This window comes from Canis lupus, chromosome 18 (assembly GCF_003254725.2).
Source record: "Canis lupus dingo isolate Sandy chromosome 18, ASM325472v2, whole genome shotgun sequence".
In the NCBI taxonomy this organism is placed as follows: Eukaryota; Metazoa; Chordata; class Mammalia; order Carnivora; family Canidae; genus Canis; species Canis lupus.
Genome location: NC_064260.1, coordinates 53,448,674 through 53,476,056, shown reverse-complemented (window position 1 = coordinate 53,476,056; position 27,383 = coordinate 53,448,674). Strand labels below are relative to the sequence as shown.

Genomic DNA, 27,383 nt, shown 5'->3' with positions numbered 1-27,383 from the left:
CAGAAGATCTGAAATATTTCCATAGTCTAGAGAATGGAATTCCATTTTCTTGGTTCATCACACAGCAGGATACTATGAATTATATCTTAAATATTATAAATATTAAGTTGTGAAGATTCTATTTTCCATTATACTCATCAGTAGTACTGAGTCCATTTTAGCAAATAATTTTCAAGCCTTGGACTAAACTAAAATCTATTTCTCATATAGAAGCTCCAACCTCAGGTCAGATCTCTGTCTATAGTTGACTTGCTTTGAGCAAGATAACTACCTTAGCAACACGATCACAATTTTCTTATGCTAAGGGTACATTTGTCTGATCTTAGACAGACCTATTCAACATCAGTTTCTTGAATCCCTTCCCTTTAAATATCCAATGCAATACCCCATCTTCTATTATTTTTTTAAATTTTTTTAGAGACCAATCATCCCATTTGCTGGTACATTTTTGGTTTAATTGTTAATAACATTCCTTCTTGGTCTCAAAAGTACCCTATTGAAGATGAAAAATTTATGTTCACCCTATTTATTCCTGACTGCAAAAGAAGGGAGAAGACCTATGTTTCAGGGTTTGGAGAAAAGTGATGAAGAAAAATGGTACTCTCAGTACCATAGAGTACAAACTTGTCTCCTTATGGCTCTTTACCCATTGGCAACAATGTTCCTTCCCTATTCCTGCCTCATTTTGAAAGGGTGCTCAAAGCCACCAGCAAATAAGACACAAATATGTACTTTTTTAACCTTTTGTTATTTTCTGACAAAAAAAATCTGCTTATGGTAAAAAAAATGAGAACATAGATAAAAATACTTTTTACATCATTCATAATTCACATTCTATACTGATCTAGAATCTTCAAAAGGCAATGTCATAAGAAAAATACATGGAGAAATCATTCTAGATTTTGAAAGGTTCACAAAAACACAAAAATCATATGGGATGTGTAACTACCAGAGCATAGATGGGAAAAAGAAAACTAAAATCTAAAAAGACTTTTGGAGGACCTTTTTGGTAACTTGAATGTCATCTGATGGCTAGTAGGGAATTATCGTTAGTTTTCTTAGGTGTGATGATAGAATTGTAATCATATAAGGAACTACTTATATTCTTTTTTAAAAAAATATTTTTGTTTATTTGAGAGAGAGAGATAGTAGGGAGAGGGGCAGAGGGAGAGAGAGAATCTCCAGCAGATTCTGTGCTGAGCATGGAGTCCGCCATGGGCCTTGATCTTGAGACCTGAGATCACGAGCTGAGTCGAAATCAAGAATCAGATGCTTAACTGACTGAGCCACCCAGGCACCCCTAGAAATGACTTGTATTCTTTATACATGTATGCTAAAAAAAATTAGGAGTGATGTGTCATGTAGTCTGTAATTGCCATTCAGATGGTTCAACAGAAAAGAGTTTGTGTGGATGTGTGTGTGTGTGTTCGCACAGGCAAAGAAATAAAGCAAATATAGCAAAATGCTATTTAGTGAGGAATCTGCTTGAGATTTATAGCAATGTTCATCAAAGTATTCATTTAAACTTTCATATTTGACAATTTTCAAAATAAAGAGCTAAGAACAAGTCCACTTGAGTGGGAGCCAACACTGTTATATTTATATCCATCGCAAATATATGTTTTCAGTAAAATTGATAAAAATGTATATGTAATTTTGAAATCTCTTTATACACATGTTTACAGCTCTACATCACGTTTTATTTTCAAAATAAAAAATCTTTTTAGACAGAGTTGGGGTAGGCAAAGGAAGAGGAAGAAAGAGAATCTTAAGCAGGTTCCACACCTAGCATGGACTGTGACTCAGGGCTTGATCTCAGGACTCTGAGATCACAACCTGAGCCAAAATCAAAAGTAGGACACCTAATTGACTGAGCCACCCAGGTGCCCATTAAATAAAATATTTTTTCAAATAAATTTGAGAAACCTATACCAAAAAAGAAGTACATATAAATCTTTCCTAGTTCTCTTCATCAAACACAATTATTCAAACATTAACGTGTTAGCCAAGGTAGCTAGTTACTGTAAGAACCCAAGAATCGTAATTGGTGATTTTAATAAAATCATGATTCTCACTGTCCTCAGTTTGGTGTGGGTCATGTGGCCCTCATCCTCTAGGCAGTGGCTCAGGGAACCACACATCCATTGTATAACTTTTTAATATGCATGTTTTTTGTTTCCAGCCATATTGTCAGAAAAAATGAGCAGGACCCAAGTGGACCTTATATGGACAGGCCTGGAAGTGGTCTTGGCCACTTCTGTCTTTAGTCCATGGTCAGAGTGCAGACAAGTGGCTCTAACTTAAATATAAGGCTGGGAAGAGTAATCTTCCTCTGCATCTGGAAAAAAAAAAAAAAAGCAATGGTGAACATAGAGCCAAACTGCATAATTAATAACCGATAAAACAATAGTCTTTATATTTTGCACAGCACAAATTTCTCTTCCTTTGAATATCAAACCACTGATGGGGTTGAATTATCATACTCATTTCATGAGACAGTGTCCTCATTAATTTGGCCATAAATTCCTTTCATGTATGTATGTTTTTGTTTCATTTTTTTCCGGATGCCCCAATCCCATTTCCTTCTTCCCAATAGGGATCAATATAATGCATTGACTATGTTTCTTTAAATTGATATGTGTTTTTACAAAAGAAATGACATTGTTTGGTTTACATATATTTTAATGCACATATTTATGTAAATGTATTATTATCTCATTATTTTTCTTTTGTACACCCACTGCTATGGTTTTGAGGTATATACATGTTCCTATGTGTACTTTTAGTTCATTCTTCTAATTGCTGCATGGTGCTCCAGTAGAAGATCCATTACAATGCATCTAATCCATTTTTTGGTGATGGACAACCAGATTGTTACCAAATGCCTGCCACTCTAAATATCACTATATTTTAAAGATTTTTATTTTGTTTATTTATTTGAGAGAGAGAACACACAAGCACGGTATGAGGAGAAGCAGTCTCCCCATTGAGCAGGGAGCCCAATGTGGTGTTTGATCCGGGGGTTCGGGGATCATGACCTGAGCCAAAGGTAGACATAATTGACTGAGCCACCCAGACACCTGGAGAAGATTTTTTTTTTAAGATTTTATTTATTTGTTAATGAGAGACAGAGAGAGGCAGAGACACAGGCAGAGGGAGGAGCAGGCTCCATGCAGGGAGCCCGATGCGGGACTCGATCCCAGGAGCCCGGGATCCTGCCCTGAGCCAAAGGCAGACTCCCAACGCTGAGCCACCCAGGCGTCCCTGGAGAAGATATTTTTAGAAAGGAAGGAGGAGCCAAGTGGGGAGTCTACTTCTCTGGCTCCCCCTCCATCTCCCTCTGCCTCTGCTTGCTCTTTCACTCTTCTCTCTCAAATAGATAAAATAAAATAAAATAAAATAAAATAAAATAAAATAAAATAAAATAAAATAAAATAAAATAAAAATACCTTCTCCTTTTCTGTTTCTTATTTTAAAGATTTATTTATTTATTTATTCATGATAGACATAGAGAGAGAGAGAGAAGCAGAGACATAGGCAGAGGGAGAAGCAGGCTTCACGCAGGGAGCCCGACGTGGGACTCGATTCCGGGACTCCAGGATCGCGCCCTGGGCCAAAGGCAGACGCCAAACCGCTGAGCCACCCAGGGATCCTCTCCTTTTCTGTTTCTTTATGCTCATCTTGCCTAATCCTTTCCTCTGAGAACTTACTGTAACCTCTCTGAGCTGTGGCTTCCTTCTATCTTATTTCAGGGAAACGTTGTTCAAGGCCTATAAAGCCAAATTTAGCAGAGATGGACTCTAATGCAACCCATCAGCAACTTTCATGTATTGTTCCTTGGATGTTCCTTTCATAGAGTTTATCTATGACCTGCATGGCCTCAGAGCCTCAAGTACAGATTTAGATCTTGTCTTAGTCAGCTCAGGCTGCCAAATTAAAACACCAGCTGGCTTAAAGGCAGCTGTCTTCTTGGTATAGCCTCACATGGCAGAAAGATAAGGAGAGCAATCTCTTTACTTTGGTGCCTCTTCTTGTAAGAACATTAACACCATCCTAAGGACCCCACTCTCATGACCTCATATAAACCTAATTACTTCCCTCAAAGTCCATCTCCAAATACCATTTCACTGGGTATTAGAGAGTCAATATAGGAATTGGAGGGAGGGGAAAGGACGCAACTTGGTCCATAGCAGCCCCCTCATGTTCTAGACACTGCATAGACTCTATTGAGTTACATGCATGCGTTAGTACAAGGGACATTTGTGATGTGATAAAATTTCCAGTATTGCAACCTGTCTTGGGCAGCTTCAGTTGGTCTCAAAGATCTGGTAACAGACTGGGGAAGAAGCTTTGTTATACTCAGCATCTGTTCACTAACAGAAAGGTTGCTTCTGGGACGATCTCCTGTTGACTACTTGTTGATTCTTTGAAGTTTCAAGGGCAAAGTTTCACTTATTAAAACATGCCCTAAATTTCAAAGTGTGCCTTCTTTTAGTAATTTTTGTATCGGATTGCTATTCCCATGTCTAACGTGTTCCCATTCCTCAGGTTGGGGAGGAGGTTAATTCTCAGGTGGTGTTTCCTCCAGCTGGCCATTGCTGACACCTGCGCAGCCTTTGCTCCCACCTTCGCCATTTACTGTGTGCTCCGCATCTTGGCTGGCTGTTCTACCATGACCATCTTGACAAATACTACTATGTTGTGTAAGTAAACACTTTGGATCTTTGACATTTTCCAAGCCATGACTTTGACATTCCAACTTTGGAGTCAAGATCCTGTTTGTGTTTTCTTTCAGTTGTAGAATGGACAGAACCCCGACTGCAAGCCATGGCAATAGCAATGACTATCTGTGCTGCTTGTGTGGGACAGATGACCCTGGGAGGACTGGCTTTTGCCATTCGAGACTGGCACACCCTTCAGCTAGTGGTTTCTGTACCATTATTTGTCTTTTTTCTTTTCTCAAGGTATAATCTTTCTTTTTTCCTTTGTCTTAGAGGATCCTGGGATCCAAGATACATGGAATCAGGTTCTAAGAATTCTGTTTGGTTCTTAGGTAACACTTGAGCACATGTTCTCCTAATAAGTGTCCTATGTACAATTCAAGAAGCTGAACAGGTAGGGTTGCCAGATAATATCAAGGACACTCAGTTAGATTTGATTTTCAGGTCAATAACAAACTTTTTGGTATAATGTTGCAAATATTTCATGGAGTATAGCTATACTAAAAATTATTCATAGTTTATGCGAAATTTCTATTTATCTGAGAGTTCTGTATTTTTATTTGCTAGCCTGATAAAACACAGGATGTCTCATTCAGGTGAAATTTCAAATAAACAGTAAATATTTTTCAGTGTAAGTAGGTCCAAAACATTGCACGGGACATAGTTTCACTCAAGAGTTACTCATATTCACTGTTTATCTAAATCCAGATTTAACTAGGCACACTATCTTTATTTGCCAAACCTGGCAATAGTCCCTTGAATAAGAGTCAAGGGACAATATGACTCCTGCTCTATATTGCCAGTCGTGAAAATGTGCTGCATAGAGAGGTCATCCTCCCAGTTTTTTAGTGGTACAAGAGAGCATAAATTTATATTTTCTGGTATAACAAAACAAGAGGCAGGTATTAGAGGGGAGGAGAGAGGCATTTCAGGACAAAGAGCATGGGCATGTGAAAGACTTGGCTGCACCTCTGTCTTCTTTGATCAGGTGTCTGGCAGAGTCTGCTCGGTGGCTGATTATCACCAACAAACCTGAGGAGGGCTTAAGGGTACTTAGAAAAGCTGCACACAGGAATGGAAGGAAGAATGCTGGAGAAGCCCTCACCATGGAGGTGAGCAGGAAAAGGAGCTGGTTATGGGATGTAGGGAACACGTGACATGACATAAGCACTCATTGGTATCAGTAAGGTGAATAAAGGGTGGGATGGAGTTCTGGCTACAGATCTTCTTACCTCATTGTCTTGGTTCTCAATGGCTGTCCACATTGTCTGGGTTAATATAAAGAGAGAATACCCTGTTACTGGGAGCCGAACACAGATAATTTTACTCAACAGGATCAGATAGCTCTCAGTGTTGACGATTGTAAAGATTGTATATTTGTTAGAGAAAGTAACAAAAGTGAATCCATTTCTCTCCATTAATATTCTTTTTTAAAAAAATAAGAAAGACTTTATTATTTTATTTTTTTTTATTCCATTAATATTCTGATGGCCTTTTTCCAGGACAGTAAGACCAGTAGAAGGGAGGTTTAGTGACAACACAGAATAGAGCATGTTAACTTGGGCGTACACTCTTTCATTAATGGTATTTATTGAGTGCTCCCCGGGGCAGGCCACTACTGTTCCTTACAGGAAATATGGCATTGGCCACAAGAGTACACGTCTTTGCTTTGTGGAATTTACATTCTACTTATTACAAGTTCCAAAAGCATGACTGAGTGGAAATGCCTCAGAGATGTCTTTTTCCCCTACCCTGGGTCTGGAAGGCAGATATTGCTGTGAATCATTAAGTAAACCATATATCATGTCATGAACATATAAATTATTTATTAAAAGATTGTAACATTCCAGTCATGGTGCTTGATCCTAAATAGTAGTATAGGTCAGATGTGTTTCAAGAAACTTTAGTATTAATAAGAGAAAAATCAAGATGTCTTAAAGTTAATACATATTATGAAATCTATTTTCTTAAATTTTTAACTGTACAATACAGTATAATTAAATACAGTGATCTGTAAATCTTCCTTGACTAAAACTCTGTACTCCTTGAACAGCAATCTCTCAAATCTCTTGTCCCTATTCCTTGGTAACCACCTTTCTATTTATTGTTTTATTATTTTAATATTTTATATACTTCATATAAGTGGAATTGTGCAGTATTTTGTCCAGTGATTGCCTTATTTCATTTAACAAAATGTCCCTGAGATTCATCTGTTGTAGCATATAGCAGGATTTCCTCTGTTTATGGATAATATTCTGTTGTATGTATATGCCACATTTCTCTACCCATTCATCCACTGATGGACATTTAGTTTGTTTTCATTGGTTTGGCTATGGTGATTAGTACTGCAGGGAACATGTATATGCAAATATCTTAAGATCCTGTTTATGATTCTTTGGGGTATATAACCAGAAATGGTACTGCCAGATTGTGTGGTATTTATATTGTTAGCTTTTCTGTTTGGAATGATAGGCGGATGGAAAGAATTCTAAAAGAGGGAAAATCATCTACCCTTATTTAATTGGAAAAGGAGAAGATTAGGATCTAGACGGTCAAAGAGGAATAATAAAATATTGAACATGTTCAATGGCACATCTGAAGGATTTTTCTTAAAACAACTTTGTGCAGGTGATGAACCACTAAATTCTACCCCTGAAACCAATAATACATATATGTTAACTAATCTGAACTTAAATAAAATCTAAAAATATCCAGCTTCATTGATGTATGATTGACATACAAGAGCTGTGCAGATTTAACGTATACAAGTTGATGAATCTGATATAACCAAACAGCATCACAACCCATGCAATAAACATATCCATCACCTCCTAAAGCTTTCTCCTGCCCTTTTTATTCATTAGTTTTGTGGTAAAACTTAATATAAGACCTATTAATAGCAAATTTGCAATATATAGTGTAGTATTTGTACACTGTAAGATCAGTTTTCAGTTCATTCTGTTACATGTAAATATCTAGTTTTCCACAACACTATTTTATTGAAGACACTAGCCTGTCCCCACTGTGAATTTCTGGCACCAGTGTCCAAGATCAAGTGACCACATATGCTGAGTTTATTGCTGTTTTGCTTCATTGGGATACATGTCTGGTTTTATACCAGTACATCTCTTGGCGACTGTAGCTTTGTAATATACTTTGACACCAGAACATGGTGTCAAACATGTCAACATCTACCCCTTTGTTTCTGTTCAAGAATGCTTTGATTGTTAAGGGTTTTCTGTGTTTCCGTATGAATTTTAGGATTGCCTTTTCCTTCTTTTTTTGAGGAATAATTGACACAAAATATTACATCACAACATAGTGATTCAACAATTCTATACATTCTACTGTGCTCACCACAAGTATCGCTACTATCTGTCACCATGCAATGCTAGTACAACACCATTGACTATATTCCCGTGCTACGCTTTTCTACTTCATGAATTTTTCACTCTGTAACTGGAAGCCTATACCTCCCACTCCACTTCATCCATTTTGCCCATCCCCTCACCTCCCACCCCTCTGGTAACCATGTTTGTTCTATGTATTTATTGATCTGTTTCTGCTTTTTGTTTTGTTTTTTAGATTCCACATATAAGTGGAATCACTTACCATAATATCCTATAGATCCACCCATTTTGCCACAAATGACAAGATCTCACTCTTTTTTATATGGATGAGTAATATTCCATTATATATATACACACACATATATACTTTATATACATACATATATATTATACACATACCATATCTTCTTTATCCATTTATCTGTCAATGGACATTTATGTTGCTTCCATATCTTGGCTATTGTAAATAATGCTGCAATAAACATAGGGGTGCATATATTTTTTTGAATTAGTGTTTTTGTTTTTCTTGGGTAAATATCTAGTAGTGAAATTACTGGATCACATGGTATTTCAATTTTTAATTTTTTAAAAAGATTTATTTATTTATTTTAGAGAGAGTGTGCACATGTGAGTGGGGGCAGGGGCAGAGTCAGAGGGAGGGGGAGAGAAATCCTCAAGCAGACTCTCTGCTGAATATAGAACCCAACTCTGGGCTGGATCTCAGGACCCTGAGATCATGATCTGAGTTGAAATTAAGAGTGGGATGCTCAGCTGACTGAGCCACCCAGGTATACCTCTCTATTTTTAATTTTGAGGAAGCTCCTTGCTGTTTTCTGCACCAATTTACATTTCCACCATGTTACATCTTTTTATTGAACTGTTCCTTTTATCATTAGGTAACGTCCTTCTCTGTCTTTTGTTACAGACTTTAAAAAAAAAGTTTTTGTTTATTCATGAAAAACACAGAGAGAGACAGAGACAGAGACAGAGACAGAGGGAGAAGTAGGCTCCCTGCAGGGAGCCTGATATCGGACTCAACCCCAGGATCCTGGGATCATGACTTAAGCCAAAGGCAGATGCTCAATCACCACGCCACCCAGGCGCCCCTACAGTCTATGTTTTAAAGTCTATTTTGTCTGATATGAGTATTGCTACCCGAGCTTTTATTTTTCTTTCAATTTGCATGGAATATCTTTTTCCATCCTTTCACTTTCCGTTTGTATGTGTCCTTAGGTCTGAAGTGAGCCTCTTATAGACAGCATACGGATGGGTCTTTTTTTTTTTTTTTTTTTAAGATTTTATTTATTTTTTCATGAGAGACAGAGAGAGAGAGAGGCAGAGACATAGGCAGAGGGAGAAGCAGGCTCCATGCAGGGAGCCCGACGCGGGACCCAATCCGGGGATCACACCCCAGACAGAAGGCAGGCACTAAACCGCTGAGCCACCCAGGGATCCCTTTGGGTCTTGTTTTGTTTTTGTTTTTGTTTTTTGTTTGTTTGTTTTGTTTTTTTTTTATTTATGATAGTCACACACAGAGAGAGAGAGAGAGAGAGAAGCAGAGAGAGAAGCAGGCTCCATGCACTGGGAGCCCGATGTGAGATTCGATCCCGGGTCTCCAGGATCGCGCCCTGGGCCAAAGGCAGGCACCAAACCGCTGTGCCACCCAGGGATCCATGGGTCTTGTTTTTTAATCCATTCTGCCACCTCATGTCTTTTGATTGGAACATTTAGACCATTTACATTTAAATGGTAAACACTACCTTTACTGTATGTTTGCTTTTACTCATGAAATATTTTTCCTTCCAGAATTTTCTCACTTCTATTTTTTTAAAGATTTTATTTATTTATTCATGAGAGACACAGAGAGAGAAAGAGAGAGGCAGAGACACAGGCAGAGGGAGAAGCAGGCTCCATGCAGGGAGCCGGATGTGGAACTCAATCCCGGGACCCCCGGGTCATGCCCTGGGCCAAAGGCAGACACTCAACTGCTGAGCCACCCAGGCATCCCAAATTTTCTCACTTCTAATTATATCCTTTTCTTTTCTACCTAAAGAAGTCTCTTTAACATTTCTCACAAGGCTAGTTCAGTGGTGGTGAACTTTCATTCTTTTAAAGATGTATTTATTTATTTATTTATTTGAGAGAGAGTACATGCATGCACAGAGGGGGAGGGGCAGAGGGAGAGGGAAAGAGAATCTTAAGCAGACTCTGTGCTGAGCAGAGTTCCATGTGGGGCTCAATCTCATGACCCTGTGATCATGACCTGAACGAAAACCAAAAATCAGGTGCTTAACCAAGTATGCCACCCAGGTGGCTTAGTGGTGATGAACTTTTAAAACTCTATCTCTCCTCATTTTTCCATGGCAATTGGTTCCAGGCGCACTTGGGAATGCCGAAGAATGGAAAAGAACCGACTTGCTAGAATGTGGTTCAGCTCCAAAGACCTTAAAGTTTGGAGGATGAGATAAGACCTGTCTCTATGAACTAGGCATTACCGCGGTGCTCCGGCATCTCTTCTCTAAGCCTGAGGAATCCAACTGACCTCCACAGTGAATACAGGTTGATTTGATGGTGATCCATTCATCTATTTACATAGGCTCTGTGCCCAACATGGGGCTGAAACTCAGGACCTCAAGATCAAGAGTTGGGTGCCCCACTGAGCCAACTGAGCCAGCCAGGCAACCTTTGCTTTATTTCTTCTGGGTACTCCCTTGATCTGTCCAGGGTTGAGCTCTCCAAAAGCAACATTAAGGATGGAGCAGCTTGTTTCCTGTATGCTACCCCAAAGTCTCCAGAGTTAACAGGTCCTGTTACCTATAACCTGCTTGTTTGCTGAAAGGTCCAGTACCTTGTGTGGGACTCAAGAATGATTTGAGGAACCCTAAGCCATTTTTCTGTTCAGCTCCAGTCTGAGGTCTAAAGAAAGAAGGATCCCTGGGTGGCGCAGCGGTTTGGCGCCTGCCTTTGGCCCAGGGCGCGATCCTGGAGACCCAGGATCGAATCCCACGTCGGGCTCCCGGTGCATGGAGCCTGCTTCTCCCTCTGCCTATGTCTCTGCCTCTCTCTCTCTCTCTCTCTCTCTCTCTGTGTGTGATTATCATAAATAAATAAAAAATTAAAAAAAAAAACTCTATCTCTCCTTCCATTCTGAATGGTAATCTTGCTGATTAAAGTATTCTTGGTTGTAGGTTTTTTTTTTTCCTTTCAGCACTTTGAATCTATCATGTCACTCCCTTCTGGCCTGCAAAGTTTCTTTTCTTTTCTTTTTTTTTGAAGATTTTATTTATTTATTCATGATAGACACAGAGGAGAGGCAGAGACATTGGAAGAGGGAGAAGCAGGCTTCCTGTGATGTGGGACTCCATTCCAGGATCCCAGGATCAGGACCTGAGCCAAAGGCAGATGCTCAACCACTGAGCCACCCAGGTGCCCCAGGCCTTCGAAGTTTCTGATGAAAAATCACCTCATAATCTTATGGGATTTCCCTGTCCCGTAACTAGTAGATTCTCTCTTGCTGCTTTTAAAATTGACTATCTTTAATCTTTGGCATTTTAATTATTATGTATCATGGTGTGGAATTCCTTGAGTTCATTGTATTTGGGGCTCTCTGTGTTTCCTAAACTTTGATGAGTGTTTCCTTCTGTAGGGTAGGGAATTTCTCAGCTATTATTTCTTCATATAAGTTTTCTGCTCCTTCCTCTCTCTCCTTTTCTGGGATCCCTATCATGTGGATATTTATTTGCTTGATGCTATTCAAGAGATCCCATAAGATATCCTCATTTTTAAAAATTCTTTTTTAATTTTTGCTGTTCAGCTTGGGTGTTTTCACTCAAGCTTTGGATATTTTCCAGATCACTAATATGTTCTTCTGCATCCTCCAATCTTTTGTTGATTCCCTATAGTGTCTTTCATTTCAGTTCTTGTGTTCTTTAACTCTGACTGGAAGGAGTTCCAGCAGCTCTCCTACAATTTGGCAGAGTTGTAGGGCTTAACTTTTTATATTTCATGTGCTCTTTTTAGAATTTTTAAAAATATTTTATTTATTGATTTATTTGAGAGAGAGAGAGAGCAGGGGCAGGAGCAGAGGGAGAGGGAGAAGCAGACTCCCTGCTGAGCAGGGAGCCTGATGTGGGGCTCAATCCCAGGACCCTGAGATCATGACCTGAGCCAAAGGCAGACCCTCAACCAACTGAGCCACCCAGGCAACCCTCGCATGCTCTTTTAAATTGGCTTTTTTCCCCCGTGCCCCAGGGAAGACGAGTCTGCTCAGTCTCACTGCAGTTTATAGCGTCCAAGGTGGGGGTCCCTTTGTTATTGTATCTCCATCTCTCTTGCCATTTTCTGTGTGGTCTTTCTATCTTTTCTTGAGTAGAAGCTGTTCAGTCAGCCCTCAGTTCTTCAGGATGACTTTCTCCATGAGTAAGTATAGATCAGTGTGTCCTATGGAGGAGGCGAGTTCAGGGTCTTCCTATGTTGCCACCCTGGACTGGAACTCCAGATTAGTTTTCTTCTTCTTTTTTTTATTTTAAAAATATTTATTTGATGCTTCATTCTGCAAAGGATTTGATGATTAAAAAAAGTATTTGATGATTTATAGCATTCACAAATGTGAATCACTTGTGAAGAAAATAAAAATCAAAATTTTAAAAATATTAAGACTGTAGAAAGAATAACACCAATGCATAAATGAATATGTATATTCTATATGTATATATGTGTCCATATATTATATATTTATCTGTGTATATATACATATATGTATATGAATATATACATATATATATTCTCCAATGTAGATGATTGGAGACAGTCATATATATTCATAGACAATATTCATCAATATATTTTGAATCCATACAACCATTTCTCAACTCTACTGCTACCATTACACTCCACATCCTTCTTCTCTTTGGCCTAGCTTCTTTCCCACCTTCACTGTTGCCCCATTCTCATCCCTTGCTCAGAAAGTAGTCAGAGTGGAGCACCTGGGTGGCTCATTTGGTTAAGCATCCAACTCTTGGTTTTGGCTTAGGTTGTGATCTCAGGGTCCTGAGATCCAGCCCCACATCAGGCTCCATGCTCAGTGAGGAATCTGCTGGAGATTCTCTCCCTCTGTGCCCCTCCCCACACTTGTGCATGCTCTCTGTCTCTCTCTCTCTCTCTAAAATAAATAAATACATCTTTAGGGGAAAAAAAACACAAAGGAAACAGCCAGAGGATACTTTAGAAACATAAGCCTGGTTCTGAAAAGCACCCCTGCTGCTCCTGCTTAACATCCTCTACAGGTTTCCTCTTGCATTTAGGATAAAAGTCAATGTCCTTCAATATGTCCCACTAAGCTTTTTGTGGTGTGATGCTGACAGCCTTTAGTGGCCATTGTTGATTTTGAGCTGTCCATTTGTACTTCCTAATTGCAACCTGGTTTTCTTTTAGGGAATGAATCACCTCTTTCCCATTGGATACAGTCTGGTGGAACCATCAATCAGGCGCTGTCTTTTCCTAGGCATGGGGGAAGATTTTTTTCAAGCATGTCTTAAGATCAAGGCCAATAGATGCTCCAGGAATGTGAGTTGAGGGACAGAAGTGAAAGTTGGTTAAAGGTGTTTTATCCAGGAGGCGAGTAACTATATCTGGCCATTCCTACCACAAGACTCTTTCTGGCCTTCCTGCGCCCTAGTGCTTTGGAGATTCCTGAATCCTGCCTATTTGAAAGCCTTTCCATCAATTCAGGACTGTTTTTTCCCCATTTCTGTAAAGAATGCCATTTAGATTTTTATAGAGATTATATTAAATCTATAGATCATTGGGGGTTCTATGGGTATTTTAACACTAGTAATTCTTTTAGTCCATGAACATAGGATATCTTTCCTTTTTTTTTTTATGTGTCTGCTTTAATTTCTTTCTTCAGTGCTTATAATTTTCAGTATACAAGTCTTTTATTCCTTTGCTAAGTTTATTCCTTAAGGACCTTATTGTTTTTGAAGCTATTGTAAACCAAATTTTTAAAAATAGGCTCCATCCCCAGCATGGGGCCCAGTGTGGGGCCTGAATTCTCTCTCTCTTTTTTTTTATTGATCACCAAAATTTTATTGGTAAGCAAAATCCTATAGGTAATGCATCTCTTAGTGATAAGTAAGTCCAGGAGAACAAAACTTTTGTTATAGGTATGTCACTTAGTTTTTCGAACTTCTAGCACATTGTGGTGCCTGAATTCTCAACCCTGAGATCAAGACTCGAGCTGAGACCAAGAGTTAGATGCTTAACTGACAGCCACCCAGGTACCCCAGCAGAATTGTTTCTTTAATTTCATTTTCAGATAGTTCGTTGCTGGTATATAACAATGCAACTAATTTCTCTATTTTGATTCTGTATTCTAAAGCTTTACTGAATTCATTTATTAATTCTAACAATATTTTGGAGGCTTCTTTAGGGTTTTCTACATATAAGATCATGTCATCTGCCAACAGAGATAATTTTACTTCTTCCTTTTGGATTTTGATGCCTTCTATTTATTTTTCTTATTTGATTGTTCTGCTAGGACTTTCCAATCCTATGTTGAATTAAAGTGTCATTCTTGTCTAGTTCCAGATCTTAGAAGAAAAGCTTTCAGTTTTCCACCATGGAGTATACTCTTGCCTGGGGGCTTTTCATATATGGCTTTTAAGATAAGTTCCTTTAATACCGTATTTCTTAACAGTTTTTAAAATCATGGATGTGTGTTGAATCCTGTCAGATGCTTTTTTACATCTATTGAGATGATCATATGGTTTCTACCTTCATTCTGTTGATGTGGGGCATCACTTTTTAAATTTGCTTATGTTGAATTATCCTTGCATTCCAGGAGTAAATCCCACTGAGTCATGGTAGACAGTGTGCTGTTGAAGTTGGTTACTAATATGTGGTTGATAATTTTTTCACCTTTGTTCACCAGGGATATTGGCCTATTTCTTTTCTTATGATGTTTTTGTCTGACTTTGGTATCAGAGTCATACTGCTTCATAAAACAAATTTGTTAGTGCTTCCTCTTACTCTGTTTTTTGGGAAAGTTTGAGAAGGATCAGTGTTCATAATTTAAATGTTTGATAGGATAGAATTCACCTGAGAAGCCATCTGGTATTAGGCTTTTATTTCTGGGCTACTTTATTTTCTTTTTAAATTCTAGTTGGTTAACATACAGTTCAATATTGGTTTCAGGAGTAGAGTTCAGTAGTTCATCATTTACATATAACAGCCAGTGCTCATCATAGTACCCTCCTTAATACCCATCTATCCCACCTCCCTCCATGAACTCTGTTTGTTCTGTATAGTTAAAAATCTCCCATGTTTTGTTTCCCCCTCTCAAATGTTCATCCATTGTTTCTTAAATTCCACATATGAGTAAAATCATATGTGAATGGATAGAGAAGATGTGGTCTATGTATACAATGGAGTATTACTCAGCCTTTTGAAATGACAAATACCCACCATTTGCTTCGACGTGGATGGAACTGGAGGGTATTATGCTGAGTGAAATAAGTCAATCGGAGAAGAACAAACATTATATGGTCTCATTCATTTGGGGAATATAAAAATTAGTGAAAGGGAATAAAGGGAAAGGAGAGAAAATGAGTGGGAAATATCAGAGAGGGTGACAGAACATGAGAGACACCTAACTCTGGGAAACAAACAAGGGGTGGTGGAAAGGGAGGCGGGCAGGGGGTTGGGGTGACTGGGTGATGGGCACTGAGGGGGGCACTTGATGGGATGAGCACTGGCTGTTACGCTATATGTTGGCAAATTGAACTCCAATAAATAAAATTTTTTTAAATCATATGGTATTTGTCTTTCTCTGATTGACTTATTTGCTTAGCATAATACACTCTAGCTCCATCCACATCATTGCAAATGGCAAGATTTCATTCTTTTGATGGATTTTCATTTCTTTTTGATGGCTTTTCATTTCTTTTTGATGGCTAATATTCCATTATATATATGTGAGATATATATATATATATATGTCACATCTTTATCCATTCATCAGTTGATGGGGTTTGGGGCTCTTTCCATAGTTTACCTATTGTTGATAATGCTGCTATAAACAACAGGGTGCATGTACTTCTCTGAATGTGTGTTTTTGCATCCTTTGGATAAATACCTAGTAGTGCAATTGCTGAATTATCGGGTACTTCTATTTTTAGCTTTTTTTCAAAAAAATATTTTATTTATTTATTCATGAGAGACACAGAGAAAGAGAGAGAGGTAGAAACACAGGCAGAGGGAGAAGCAGGCTCCATGCAGGGAGCTGGATGCAGGGACCCTGATCACACCCCGGGCCGAAGGCAGGTGCCAAACTGCTGAGCCACCCAGGGATTCCCTATTTTTAGCTTTTTGAGGACTATCCATACTGTTTTCCTGAGTCACTGCACCAGTTTGCGTTCCTGCCAACAATGCAAGAGGGTTCCCCTTCTCCATATCCTCACCAACATCTGTTGTCTCCTGTGTTATTAATTTTAGCCATTCTGAAAGGTGTGAAGTGGTATCTCATCATGGTTCTGATTTGTATTTCCCTGATGATGAGTGATGTTGAGCATCTTTTCATGTGTCTATTAGCCAAGGGTGTCATTTTTGGAAAAATGTCTTTTGTCCATTTCTTAACTGGATTATTTGTGTTTTTGGGTGTTCAGTTTACTAAGTTCTTTATAGATTAGATACTAATACTTTTTCAGATATGACATTTGCAAATATTTCCTCTGGGATATTTTTTCATTACGGTTTTAATCTTATTTGTCTTTGGTCTCTTCAGGTTTTCTATATATTCTTGATTCAGTTTTGTGTGTATGTTTCTAGGAATTTATCTATTTCTTCTCAGTTGTCCACTTTGTTGGTATATAATTGTTTATTATAGTCCCTTGTGATCTTTTTCATTTCTTGGGCATCCATTGTAATGTCTTCTCTTTCATTTCTGATTTTGAATTTTCTCTCCTTTTTTTTCCATGGTCAGTCTAGCTAAAAGTTTGTTAACTTTGTTCATCCTTTAAAAAAAACCCAGCTCAAATTTATCAATTCTCCCTCACCCCAATAATTCTTCATAGCCTTGTACTGGTGTTTGTGCACCTCTTCTAGTTTTCACAATCTGGCTTTGGCAGGAAAAGCCCTTCACTAGTCATCTTGGCTGGAGATTATGGGTATGCCAGTTAGCAGGGTTCATCAGTAGGACTGCTGTCTGGGTCCATGGATTTGTGGACCATTTGACAGGGTCTGCAGGTATGTTCACGGCCAGGTTCATGAACAGACAGGCCAGGTTACAGGCTTGATAAAACCTCTTTGAAGTAAAGCAAGGGTGGAATGTGAATACCAAGGAGGAAGACATAAGCCAGATTGCAGACATGCAGGAACTGAATGCTACTTGAAATTAGTTGTATTTGAAATAGGCCTTACAGGTTAGGGTAGAACTAGCCAGGTTTAAATCAAGTAGGCATATGATGAGAGCAATCCAAATGACTGCAAAGGGGCCAAGCCAGTAGTGTGCTAGTAAATGTTTAGCACCTAACATTATAGGAGGGGGAAAATATCCACATATCTCAAATTTGTGGTGATTATCAATTTCTGTAGTATGAATACTACCACCATTGCCAGTAAAAGCCACCAACATAGCAACTACTTTACAAACGAACCATTTAACAAAGGGTTTTTGTGAATTTGTAAATGCCCATTCCAGGACACCAATAGGCTGTTTCATGCATTTTACCCAGCATGGTGTTATGATTGGTACTACAAATAGTTCTTTGAGGTTTTTTTTATCCCTTCCAAAGGACAGAGAGAAAAGATGCATTTAAAAAAGCAAAGATCCAGCAGGCTCCCATTTGAATATAGGCCTCCTCTTCCTTGAATAAGAATTTTACCCGGTAGGAGGAGCTCCTTGAGTTCCCATTAATGACCTGGCATCACCTCCCTAAGTTTTTCTGGAAATGCTACTTACATGTCTGCTTGCTTAGCAAAAATGAATGGCCAAGGTGAAATAACCTCAGTGTCTCCCAAACATTTACTCCGATACTGGATGTGATTTGAGGCCAGTCTCACCAGCATGGCAGCCCTCAACTGGCCCAAGTTTAAGGTATTCTTGGAGCCTTTTCTTAGAATACTGCTATGACAATGGCCCATGATCATGGGTTTCTGGGGATAGATGCAGAAAGGAGATGTTATCATGACTCTTCTCTTCCAAAAGCGTAAGTCCAGCATTTTGCTGCTTGAGCTAGCTCTGCAACTGAAAAAGACATTCTGATCCAGTAGGGCCTCACTTAGGTGGTCTTACAGCTCTCTAAAGTCCTTTACCATGGAATTTTTCCAATAGACTTCATGGTATTGTTTCATTTGTAGAGGTGGGATGAGAATTAAGTCAATATTATTGGAATAACCAATAAATAGGTTAAGTATCCGAGATATGCTGGATATAATTCCATCTCCGTATTTTCAACCTCGTGTAAGGCTAGAAAGTCCTCATTTAAAAAGTGTTATTATTTTTCTCCACCTATTTATTCTCCTCCCCCCCCTTCTTCTCCCTTTTCTTTTTCTTCATGACAGAGAAATTGGGGTTTAGAAATACTTAATCACCTTCTGCAAAGTGTATACCTACCATGTTGCAGAACCATTAAGTAACTCTAGATTATAATCAGCTAGGGTATAAATTATTCTACACCAAGATCCCACCCTGGTCTCATCCTCATATTTAATTCTAGGCATTTCATTCATGGAGGCACAATATAACAAGATTTCCCTCAAGGAGACTGAATGAAGAACCAAAATAAAGACTCTCAGGAAATGTCATTTTTCCTGAGATAAACAGTTTCTCTGCAAAGGAGAGCCAGCTGAGGACCAAACTTAGTTTCTAGGTCTTTCATGCACATCTAGCATAAATGGAGTTTTGGACCATAATCCAAGGAACTCACATTTGGTTCCCTTCCTGATCTGAATATCTAACATACATACCCTTCTGATGCCCTGCAACCCACTCAGATCTTGTGTTTAAAAAGACCTTGTTGCTGGGTCATAGGGTAGCTCTATTTTTAACTTTTTGAGAAAGCTCCATACTGTTTCCCAGAGTGGCTGCACCAGCTTGCATTCCCACCACCAGTGTAAGAGGGATCCTCTTTCTCGCATCCTTGCCAACATTTGTTGTTTCCTGAGTTGTTTGTTTCAGCCATTCTGATTGTAGGGTGATATCTCATTGTGGTTTTGTTTTTTTTTTGTTTTGTTTTGTTTTGTTTGTTTTTTTTTCATTGTGGTTTTGATTTGTATTTCCCTGATGCCAAGTGATATTGAATATTTTTTCAGGTATCTGTTGGCCATTTGTATGTCTTCTTTGGAGAAATGTCTGTTCATGTCTTCTGCCCATTTCTTGACTGGATTTTTTGTATTTTGGGTATTGAGTTTGATACGTTCTTTATACATCTTGGATACTAACCCTTTATCTGATACGTCATTTGCAAATATCTTCTCACATTTTGTAGGTGCCTTTAGCTTTGTTGACTATTTCCTTTGCTGTGCAAAAGCATTTTATCTTGTTGGAGTCCCAATAGTTCATTTTGGCTTTTGTTTCCCTTGCCTTTGGAGACATATCTAGCAAGAAGTTGCTGCAGCTGAGGTCAAAGAGGTTACTGCTTACGTTCTCCTCTAGGATTTTGATGGATTCTTGTCTCACATTTAGGTCTTTCATCCATTTTGAGTTTATCTTTGTGTATAGTGTAACAAAGTGGTCCAGTTTCATTCTTCTACATGTGGCTATCCAATTTTCCCAACATCATTTGTTGAAGAGACTGTATTTTTTCCATTGGATATTGTTTCCTGCTTTGTCAAAGATGAGATCACCATAGAGTTGAAAGTCCACTTCTGGGTTCTCTATTCCATTCCATTGATCTTTGTGTCTGTTTTGGGGCCAGTACCATACTGTCTTGATGACTACAATTTTGTAATACAGCTTTAAGTCTGGAATTGTGATGTCACTAGCTTTGGTTTTCTTTTTCAATATTCCTCTGGCTATTTGGAATCTTTTCTGGTTTCATATAAATTTTAGGATTGTTTGTTCCAGCTCTGTGAAAAATGTTGATGGTATTTTGATAGGGATTGCATTGAATGTGTAGGTTTCTCTGGATAATATAGGCATTTTAACAACATTAATTCTTCCAATCCATTTCTTTGTGTCTTCCTCAATTTATTTCATGAGTCAGAGTACAGATCCTTTACCTCTTTGGTTAGATTTATTCCTAAGTATGTATCATTTTTGGTGCAATTGTAAATGGAATAGATTCCTTAATTTCTCTTCTTTCTGTCTCATTGTTAGTGTATTGAGATCCAACTGATTTTTGTGCATTGATTTTATATCCTGCCATGCTGCTGAATTACTGTATAAGATCTAGCAATTTTTGGGTGGAGTCTTTTGAATTTTCCACATAAAGTATCATGTCATCTGCAACGAGAAAGATTTTGACTTCTTTACCAATTTGGATGTATTTTATTTCTTTTTGTCTGATTGCTGAGGCTAGGACTTCTAGTACTGTGTTGAACAACAGTGGTGAGAGTGGACATGCTTGTCATGTTCCTGACCTTAGGGGGAAAGCTCTCAGTTTTTCCTCATTGAAAATGATACTCACTGTAGTCTTTTAGTATATGGCTTTTATGATATTGAGGTATGTTCCCTCTATCCCTTGTATTACTAGGTATTTACCCCAAAGATATGAATTTAGTGATCTGAAGGGACACTACACCCCAATGTTTACCACCACAATATCTACAATAGTCAAACTATGGAAAAAGCCCATATGTCCATATGTCTATGGCTAAAGATGAATGGCTAAAGAAGATGTGGTGTATATATACAATGGAATATTACTCAGTCATTAAAAGAATGAAATCTTACCATTTACATTGACATGGATGGAACTGGAGGGTATTATGTTGAGCAAAATAGTCAATCAGAGAAAGACAATTATATTATTTCACTCATATATGGATTATAAGAAATAGCACCGAGGATCATAGGGAAAGGAAGGAAAAACTAAATAGAAGAAATCAGAGAGGGAGAAAAACTGAGCAACTCTTAATTCTAGGAAACAATCTGAGGGTTGCTGAAGGGGATAGGGACAAGGGAATGCATTAAGGAGGTGATGGGTGATGGGCATTAAGGAGGGCACATGATGTGATGAACACTGGGTGTTCTAGGCAACTGATGATTTACTGGGCTGTACATTTGAAACTAATGAGACACTATATGTTAACTAATTGGATTTAAATAAAATAAGGTATTTTTAAAAGTCCTTGTTGCTACATAATTTTCCTGAGGCTCCTTTAACTCCCTAATCCACCTGTCACATATCATTGTATCTTTGCTGTTTCAATTTCCCACTAAATACAACAGCAAGTTATATAGCTTATCCTCTCTGGGGGACCTCCTAATGCTCACATTGTTTGACAATTGAACAATTTCTTATTGTGATTGTCATTGAAGGTTTTGAGATCCACCATGCAAGAGGAGCTGGAGGCAGCACAGAAAAAACTTTCTGTGCGTGACTTGTTCCGCACACCTATCCTGCGCAGAAGGATCTATTTTGCATCCTTTGTGAGGTAGGCTTTACACCGTGCATGAAGAAAATGAAAATATTGGAGACATTAATCTATTCATATCAAAGGATACATGTTGTGGGGATAGATTTGGAGATAAAACATGAAGAAGCCATAAAGATAATTGCATTCTTCAGTTACAGGACTGACCCAGAACTCATTGTACAATGAGTTTTGTTTATTATATCACACCACCAGGCTCAGCATCTGAAAACTGAGGCTGTGGACTTCAATCACAGTAGAGATTTTAGCTTTAAGTTTCTTCACTTGTTTATTTCCACTTCAATTAAGATAAAATTACAAACAGTTAGGGCACCTGGCTGTCTTAGTCAGAAGAGTGTGTGCCACTTGCTCTCAGGATTGCGAGTTGAGCACCACGTTGGGTGTAGAGATTACTTAAATAAATTTTTAAAAAAATTTTTAACGTGCACTCACATATATAATTCAATGAATATTTACATATGTAGATATGCAATCATCACCCAAATCAGGATATAGAAAAAACTGTAGAACTCGAGGGCTTCATTATGTATTCTTAAGTACAATACACCCCACCCACCAAAAAAAGTAATAATTGTGACCGCCATCATTATGCAATATTTAATGACAGTTTTTAAAGCATCACCATGTAGAATATTCTACAAAACAGACCATGCCTTTTTTTTTTTAATTTATTTATTTACGATAGTCGCACACAGAGAGAGAGAGTGAGAGGCAGAGGGAGAAGCAGGCTCCATGCACCGGGAGCCCGACGTGGGACTCGATCCTGGGTCTCTAGGATCGCACCCTGGGCCAAAGGCAGGCGCCAAACCGCTGTGCCACCCAGGGATCCCCCAGACCATGCCTTTTGTACTTGGACACCAAGCACTGGCTGTTTGATGACACTTTGACACTTATGACTGTCATTTGTGGAACTTAGGGTCTAAACATTATGACATCTGTCTTTCTTCTTTTGTTCACCATAGATTTGCAAGCTACATGCCCTTTTTTGGCCTGATTCTCCATCTCCAGCACATGGGGAGCAATGTTTTCCTGTTCCAGGTTATCTTTGGCATGGTCAATCTCCCCGCCAGTTACATTGCATTCTTGGCGCTGAATCATATGGGCCGTCGAGTAAGCCAGATGCTTTTCATGTCCGTACTTGGAATCTCCATTCTGACCACCACATTTCTGCCTGAAGGTGAGAAAAGAGCACAGGTTGAAGAAAGGAAATATCTCAGGGACTTGGGGACTCAGAGACTGGATTCACACAAGGAAAGGGAGAATATGGTTCTGATGATTCCCCAAAATCAATTTGAGGATTCAGGATAGATTCTACTATTGAGTGGCTAGGAAAGAGTCAAAGGTCAGTAAAAGTTGGTTCAGACATGTGGCAGTCCTCATCACATCTGAGAAACATCTGGTGCCATTTCTTCCTAAAAGTTTCTCTAGGCAAGCAATCGATCACTTGCCATTTTGATGTTGACCAATCATGCTTGTAATTGTAAATGACAGTATTGTGTCCAATATATGATAATTGTATCTCATACAAGGACACAATACTGCCACTTTCTCTGGTTGCTTTCTTGTTATTACACTGTCAGTGACAATTTACTCCCTGATGTCCACTCGTGTCTCTTGTATTAGGTCACCATAACTGTAATCCTGGCTTAGGGAAGACCTTTTGATTTCAAGGTAATAAAAATATCTTGTCTTCAAGCAGAGGAGTATACAATAGGAACAAAGAGTGAAGCAGTTAAAGCCCCTCTTAGAATCAATTTTATGAAATTAAATGATCATATGCAATGAATAGGGGAACCGAGGTGGTTCTCGTGCTTCACCTAATTCCCAGGATAGCTGTGCATCTTAGAGGATCCCAGGTTGCTCTGCTCTCATCTTGGATGTCAGCAATGATGCACATTTGCTGCTTTACCACAGAGCTTACCCCAATGTTCTAACACTCCTGTGAGATTTTTTTAAATTGAGTAGGAAACTGACCCTCTGAAACTTCCTTTCAGAGGTTTCCAAAGCCCAATAATTTTTCCCTTTATTCGGATCTTTATTCTTAAATCTTCAAACATTACTCTAGATCAAGCTGCTCTCCAGCTTATCCATAACATAAGACTTCTGTTCTCTTATTACTCTCTGCTGTGGTACCAGCCCCAACTCAATATCGTGTGTGCACCTAGGTTTTAAACTTCTCAAGGACATCAGTGAGTTTTAAATCCCTTGGTAATTGTCATATGTGAGTCCTGCTTTATACATGAAGGGTAGAGGAGACACTGGACAGAATATATGAAAGCAAACTACATTCCCTTCTCCTCCATCTTTGGCAAATCTCTGATATAAAAGGGAGAGGTAATGAAATGGCCTGGGTTTTTTATTCTGTTTAAGTTGTAACCAACAGATAAGTTGTATTTCTCAGCCACTAGTCACTACACAGTCTCTGCCTCTGTGCACTTTTTCTGCAATGTATGTAACACGTGAAAACATCTCCAGTTGTGTCTTTTTCACTTATAATTTAGTGGATGGTGATTCCTTTAGTTCCGATGTCTTGAGTCTCACTGGTCTTCCTCTCCAGAAATGCAGACCCTGCGTGTTATTTTGTCAACTTTGGGAGTAGGTGTTTCTTCTGCAGCTGTCATGTGTTCTTCTGCCCATGGAAATGAGCTACTTCCTACTGTAATCAGGTACAAATTGCATGGAAGCTCTATAGCAGGGCCAAAATAGACCTTTTCCAGCTAACTAGCATTTATAGTGGGAAGAACACTGATTAGTTATCAAAGTTATCAAAAGCATCAATTATAATAGTATTAATAGTAACAAAAATCACAGCCAAAAATCTGACTTTGGCAAGGCACTGTGTTGTTTTTTACTGTATCACCTCACTTAATCTACAGAACCACTCAATGGTAGGTGCTATGGATAAGAGTATTTTTTAAATAACAAAAGTATGTCTTAATGCACCTGTGCACTTGAAAATAATTGCCAGCAAATAAAAGAGCATATTTGAAATGTAAGAGTATTTCATCAAACTTCGTGTATCTAAATACTGTTGTGGTATCTCCCATAATCGAAGCAAAATAATAAATCACAAATTTACCTACATGGATTTATACCGAATTATTTTTCTATTGTTTACACTCCAAGGGCAACAGCTATGGGAATCCTGGGACTTGCTGGTAGTATTGGAGCAGCGCTGGCTCCCCTCTTGATGATCCTAACCATTTATTCTCCCCACCTGCCCTGGATCATGTATGGAGCCTTCCCCATCCTCGCTTGTCTTGTTGTACTCCTCCTTCCTGAAACCAGGAATCAGCCTCTGCCTGACTCCATCCAGGACGTGGAAAAGGAGTGAGTAAATCTCCTGGCTGCCCCTAAGGTCTGCTCTAGGCTGTGATGAGTAAGGCAAGACACTTCAGGGTCATTGTCCCCTGGGAAAGATATATGAATTTTTTTAAGTAAGCTATAAGTCAAATGTGGGGCTTGAACTCATGACCCCAAGACTAAGTTGCCTGCCCTACCAACTGAACCAGCCAGCTGCCTCTCCCAGGGAAAGATTTAGACCTAAACGTATTCCATGTTGTCAATGCCTTTGGTTTAGCTACCACCATCTCTCCTCACATGGACCTCAGGCTCCCTAGATCACACAGATTAGCTCTGCCCAGCCTGCAGCAGTAGGTTTAGTGCTGTAGGGACCAAAATTAGGTATCTTAATGTGACAAACATGCCCTGAAGGTATTTCACAGACATTCAAAGATCCAGACACCAGACTCTCATCCTTCAGACCCCGGCAGCCACCAGCCTGGGAATGCATGAAGCTCTGAGGACTGCCCTGGCCCCTGAAGAATCTGAGCCAGATCAGGGAGATGATCTGAGCCCCTCCCACAGATGACAGTGCATCTTAGGGGAAGAGTCCTGTTGGGCTGTCGGTGAGATCCAGACCAGCTGGTTTCCACTGGGATGCAACTGTTGAGAAAAGAGGGAAAGGAAGAGTAAATATAATTTGGTTTGTCTGTTTTACACAGAACAAGAAATTTTATGATTTTGAATGATGGTGCATTCAAACAAATAACAAACTTAATCAGAGGAGAAGGCAGAGGGAAACTTCACATACTGAGGTGGATTTCTGGGCAGGTTTTAAAACCTTTAAAGGTTGAGGGCATAATTGTTCAGTCTTTTCTCTGATGTAGGACTTCCTTTTTACTTGACATTTTCACTTTAATAGTTCTTATGTTATGAAGTTCAAAGTCTTTTGCCCATAAGGTTAAATGGAAAACAGAGAGCGAGTAAAACAATTTCTCTATATTAAGAATGTTAGGAAGAGTTTGTTTCTTTGTTCTTTCACATACATTTTAATGTCTAACTTTGAAATTTTATTACAGATGTCTTAATTTTTGATTTTTTAAAAATGGTAAGACAATGAATTTTCTTGACTTACAGATCATAGTAGCTTCATAAATGATCAAAATACATGTATAAACAAAATTTCAGATGCTCTTGAAAACACATTTTGAGATATATAGCACATGTGGTACATATTTCTTTTGGGGTTTGCTTATCCTTCTAGAATACTGAAGAATACCCAATTTAAAATATAGGTAATTTTTGGGCTTGAAGCCTACTTAAAAGAGATAAGGAAAGAGAGAAAGAAAGAGAAAGAAAAATAGGGTGCATGGATGGCTCAGTTGGTTAAACATCAGACTCTTGATCTCAGCTCAGGTCTTGATCCCAGGGTCATGAGTTCAAGCCTGCCTACTCAAAAAGAAAAAAGGAAAAAGAAATAAAATATAGGTATTTTTAAATGATCAAGAATTAGAAAGGGTTTTTAAACTTTTGTATACTGCCCTTGTCTCTTCCAAATCCCTTTGGCATCCAGATCCCTTGGCCTCCAAAGGTGAGAGTTGAAACTACAGAAGCTGTCTTTCCAAAATGCACTCAAATCCTTGGGGCAGGGGTCATGGTTTTTGTCAAAACTGGTGGATCAAGAATCAGCTTGCTCTAAAGAATGCAGGATATGTATGCTGATTTGATGTCTTCTCATTTTTGTGCTGGTTTGTTTGGTCTCATTATATTTTTACCAGGAGAAAAGGCCCAAGAAAAGCAAAGAAGGAAGATACCTTCATGAAAGTGACACAGTTTTAAGGAGTTCCAGGAACTAACTGCTAATCAAAGAGCAAAATAGAGGAAGGAAAATCAGGATCATCCGCAGATACTGGAAAACTCTGTAAAATAAATAAAATAAAAAGATATAATGGAATCATGGATCCCATTTACAATTGCAGTACTAAGTAACTATATATAAAATGCCTACAATTAATCATGAGAAGTTTGAGGAAAGTCATAATTCTTAAAAATGTGTTTTATTACTGAAGTCTCATTGACATATAATGCTAAATTAGTTTCAGGTGCACCACATAGTGATTTGACAATTCTATAAATTAAAAGTCATAATATTTTAAAAGGAGTCATGGTAAAATATGTGTAAAATTGTAGATGTCCACGTTGAAGCAAATGGTGGGTATTTGTCATTTCTAATAGCTGAGTAATATTCCATTGTATACATAAACCACATCTTCTTTATCCATTCATCTTTCGTTGGACGTCTAGCATGTTTCTGGTTGAAAGGATAGAATAGCATTAAAAACACTGATTCTGTTCCAATTAATTGGTAGAGTAATTGACAGAGTAATTACAATGCAAAACTCCATTCTTTTGGGACAACTCAAAAAAGAGTTCC

The 27,383-nt window shown here is 38.6% G+C and overlaps 1 protein-coding gene across 3 annotated transcripts in view; it reads left to right on the top strand.

Annotated features, from left to right (window-relative positions):
* The window catches only part of LOC112659435 (solute carrier family 22 member 9-like), a 41,896-nt gene extending 14,993 nt beyond the window's left edge, over nucleotides 1–26,903 (top strand). For 2 of the 3 annotated variants that reach the window (XM_025446232.3, XM_025446230.3), the window contains exons 4-11: nucleotides 4,549–4,703; nucleotides 4,796–4,964; nucleotides 5,710–5,833; nucleotides 21,552–21,667; nucleotides 22,630–22,844; nucleotides 24,225–24,333; nucleotides 24,794–24,997; nucleotides 26,728–26,903. In XM_025446232.3, coding sequence (XP_025302017.1) covers nucleotides 4,549–4,703; nucleotides 4,796–4,964; nucleotides 5,710–5,833; nucleotides 21,552–21,667; nucleotides 22,630–22,844; nucleotides 24,225–24,333; nucleotides 24,794–24,997; nucleotides 26,728–26,788 — 1,153 coding nt within the window. In that variant the 3' untranslated portion in view covers nucleotides 26,789–26,903. The remainder of the gene's footprint in view (nucleotides 1–4,548; nucleotides 4,704–4,795; nucleotides 4,965–5,709; nucleotides 5,834–21,551; nucleotides 21,668–22,629; nucleotides 22,845–24,224; nucleotides 24,334–24,793; nucleotides 24,998–26,727) is intronic. The other variant, XM_025446233.3, reaches the window with a different exon arrangement.
* The last annotated feature ends 480 nt before the right edge of the window (nucleotides 26,904–27,383 follow it).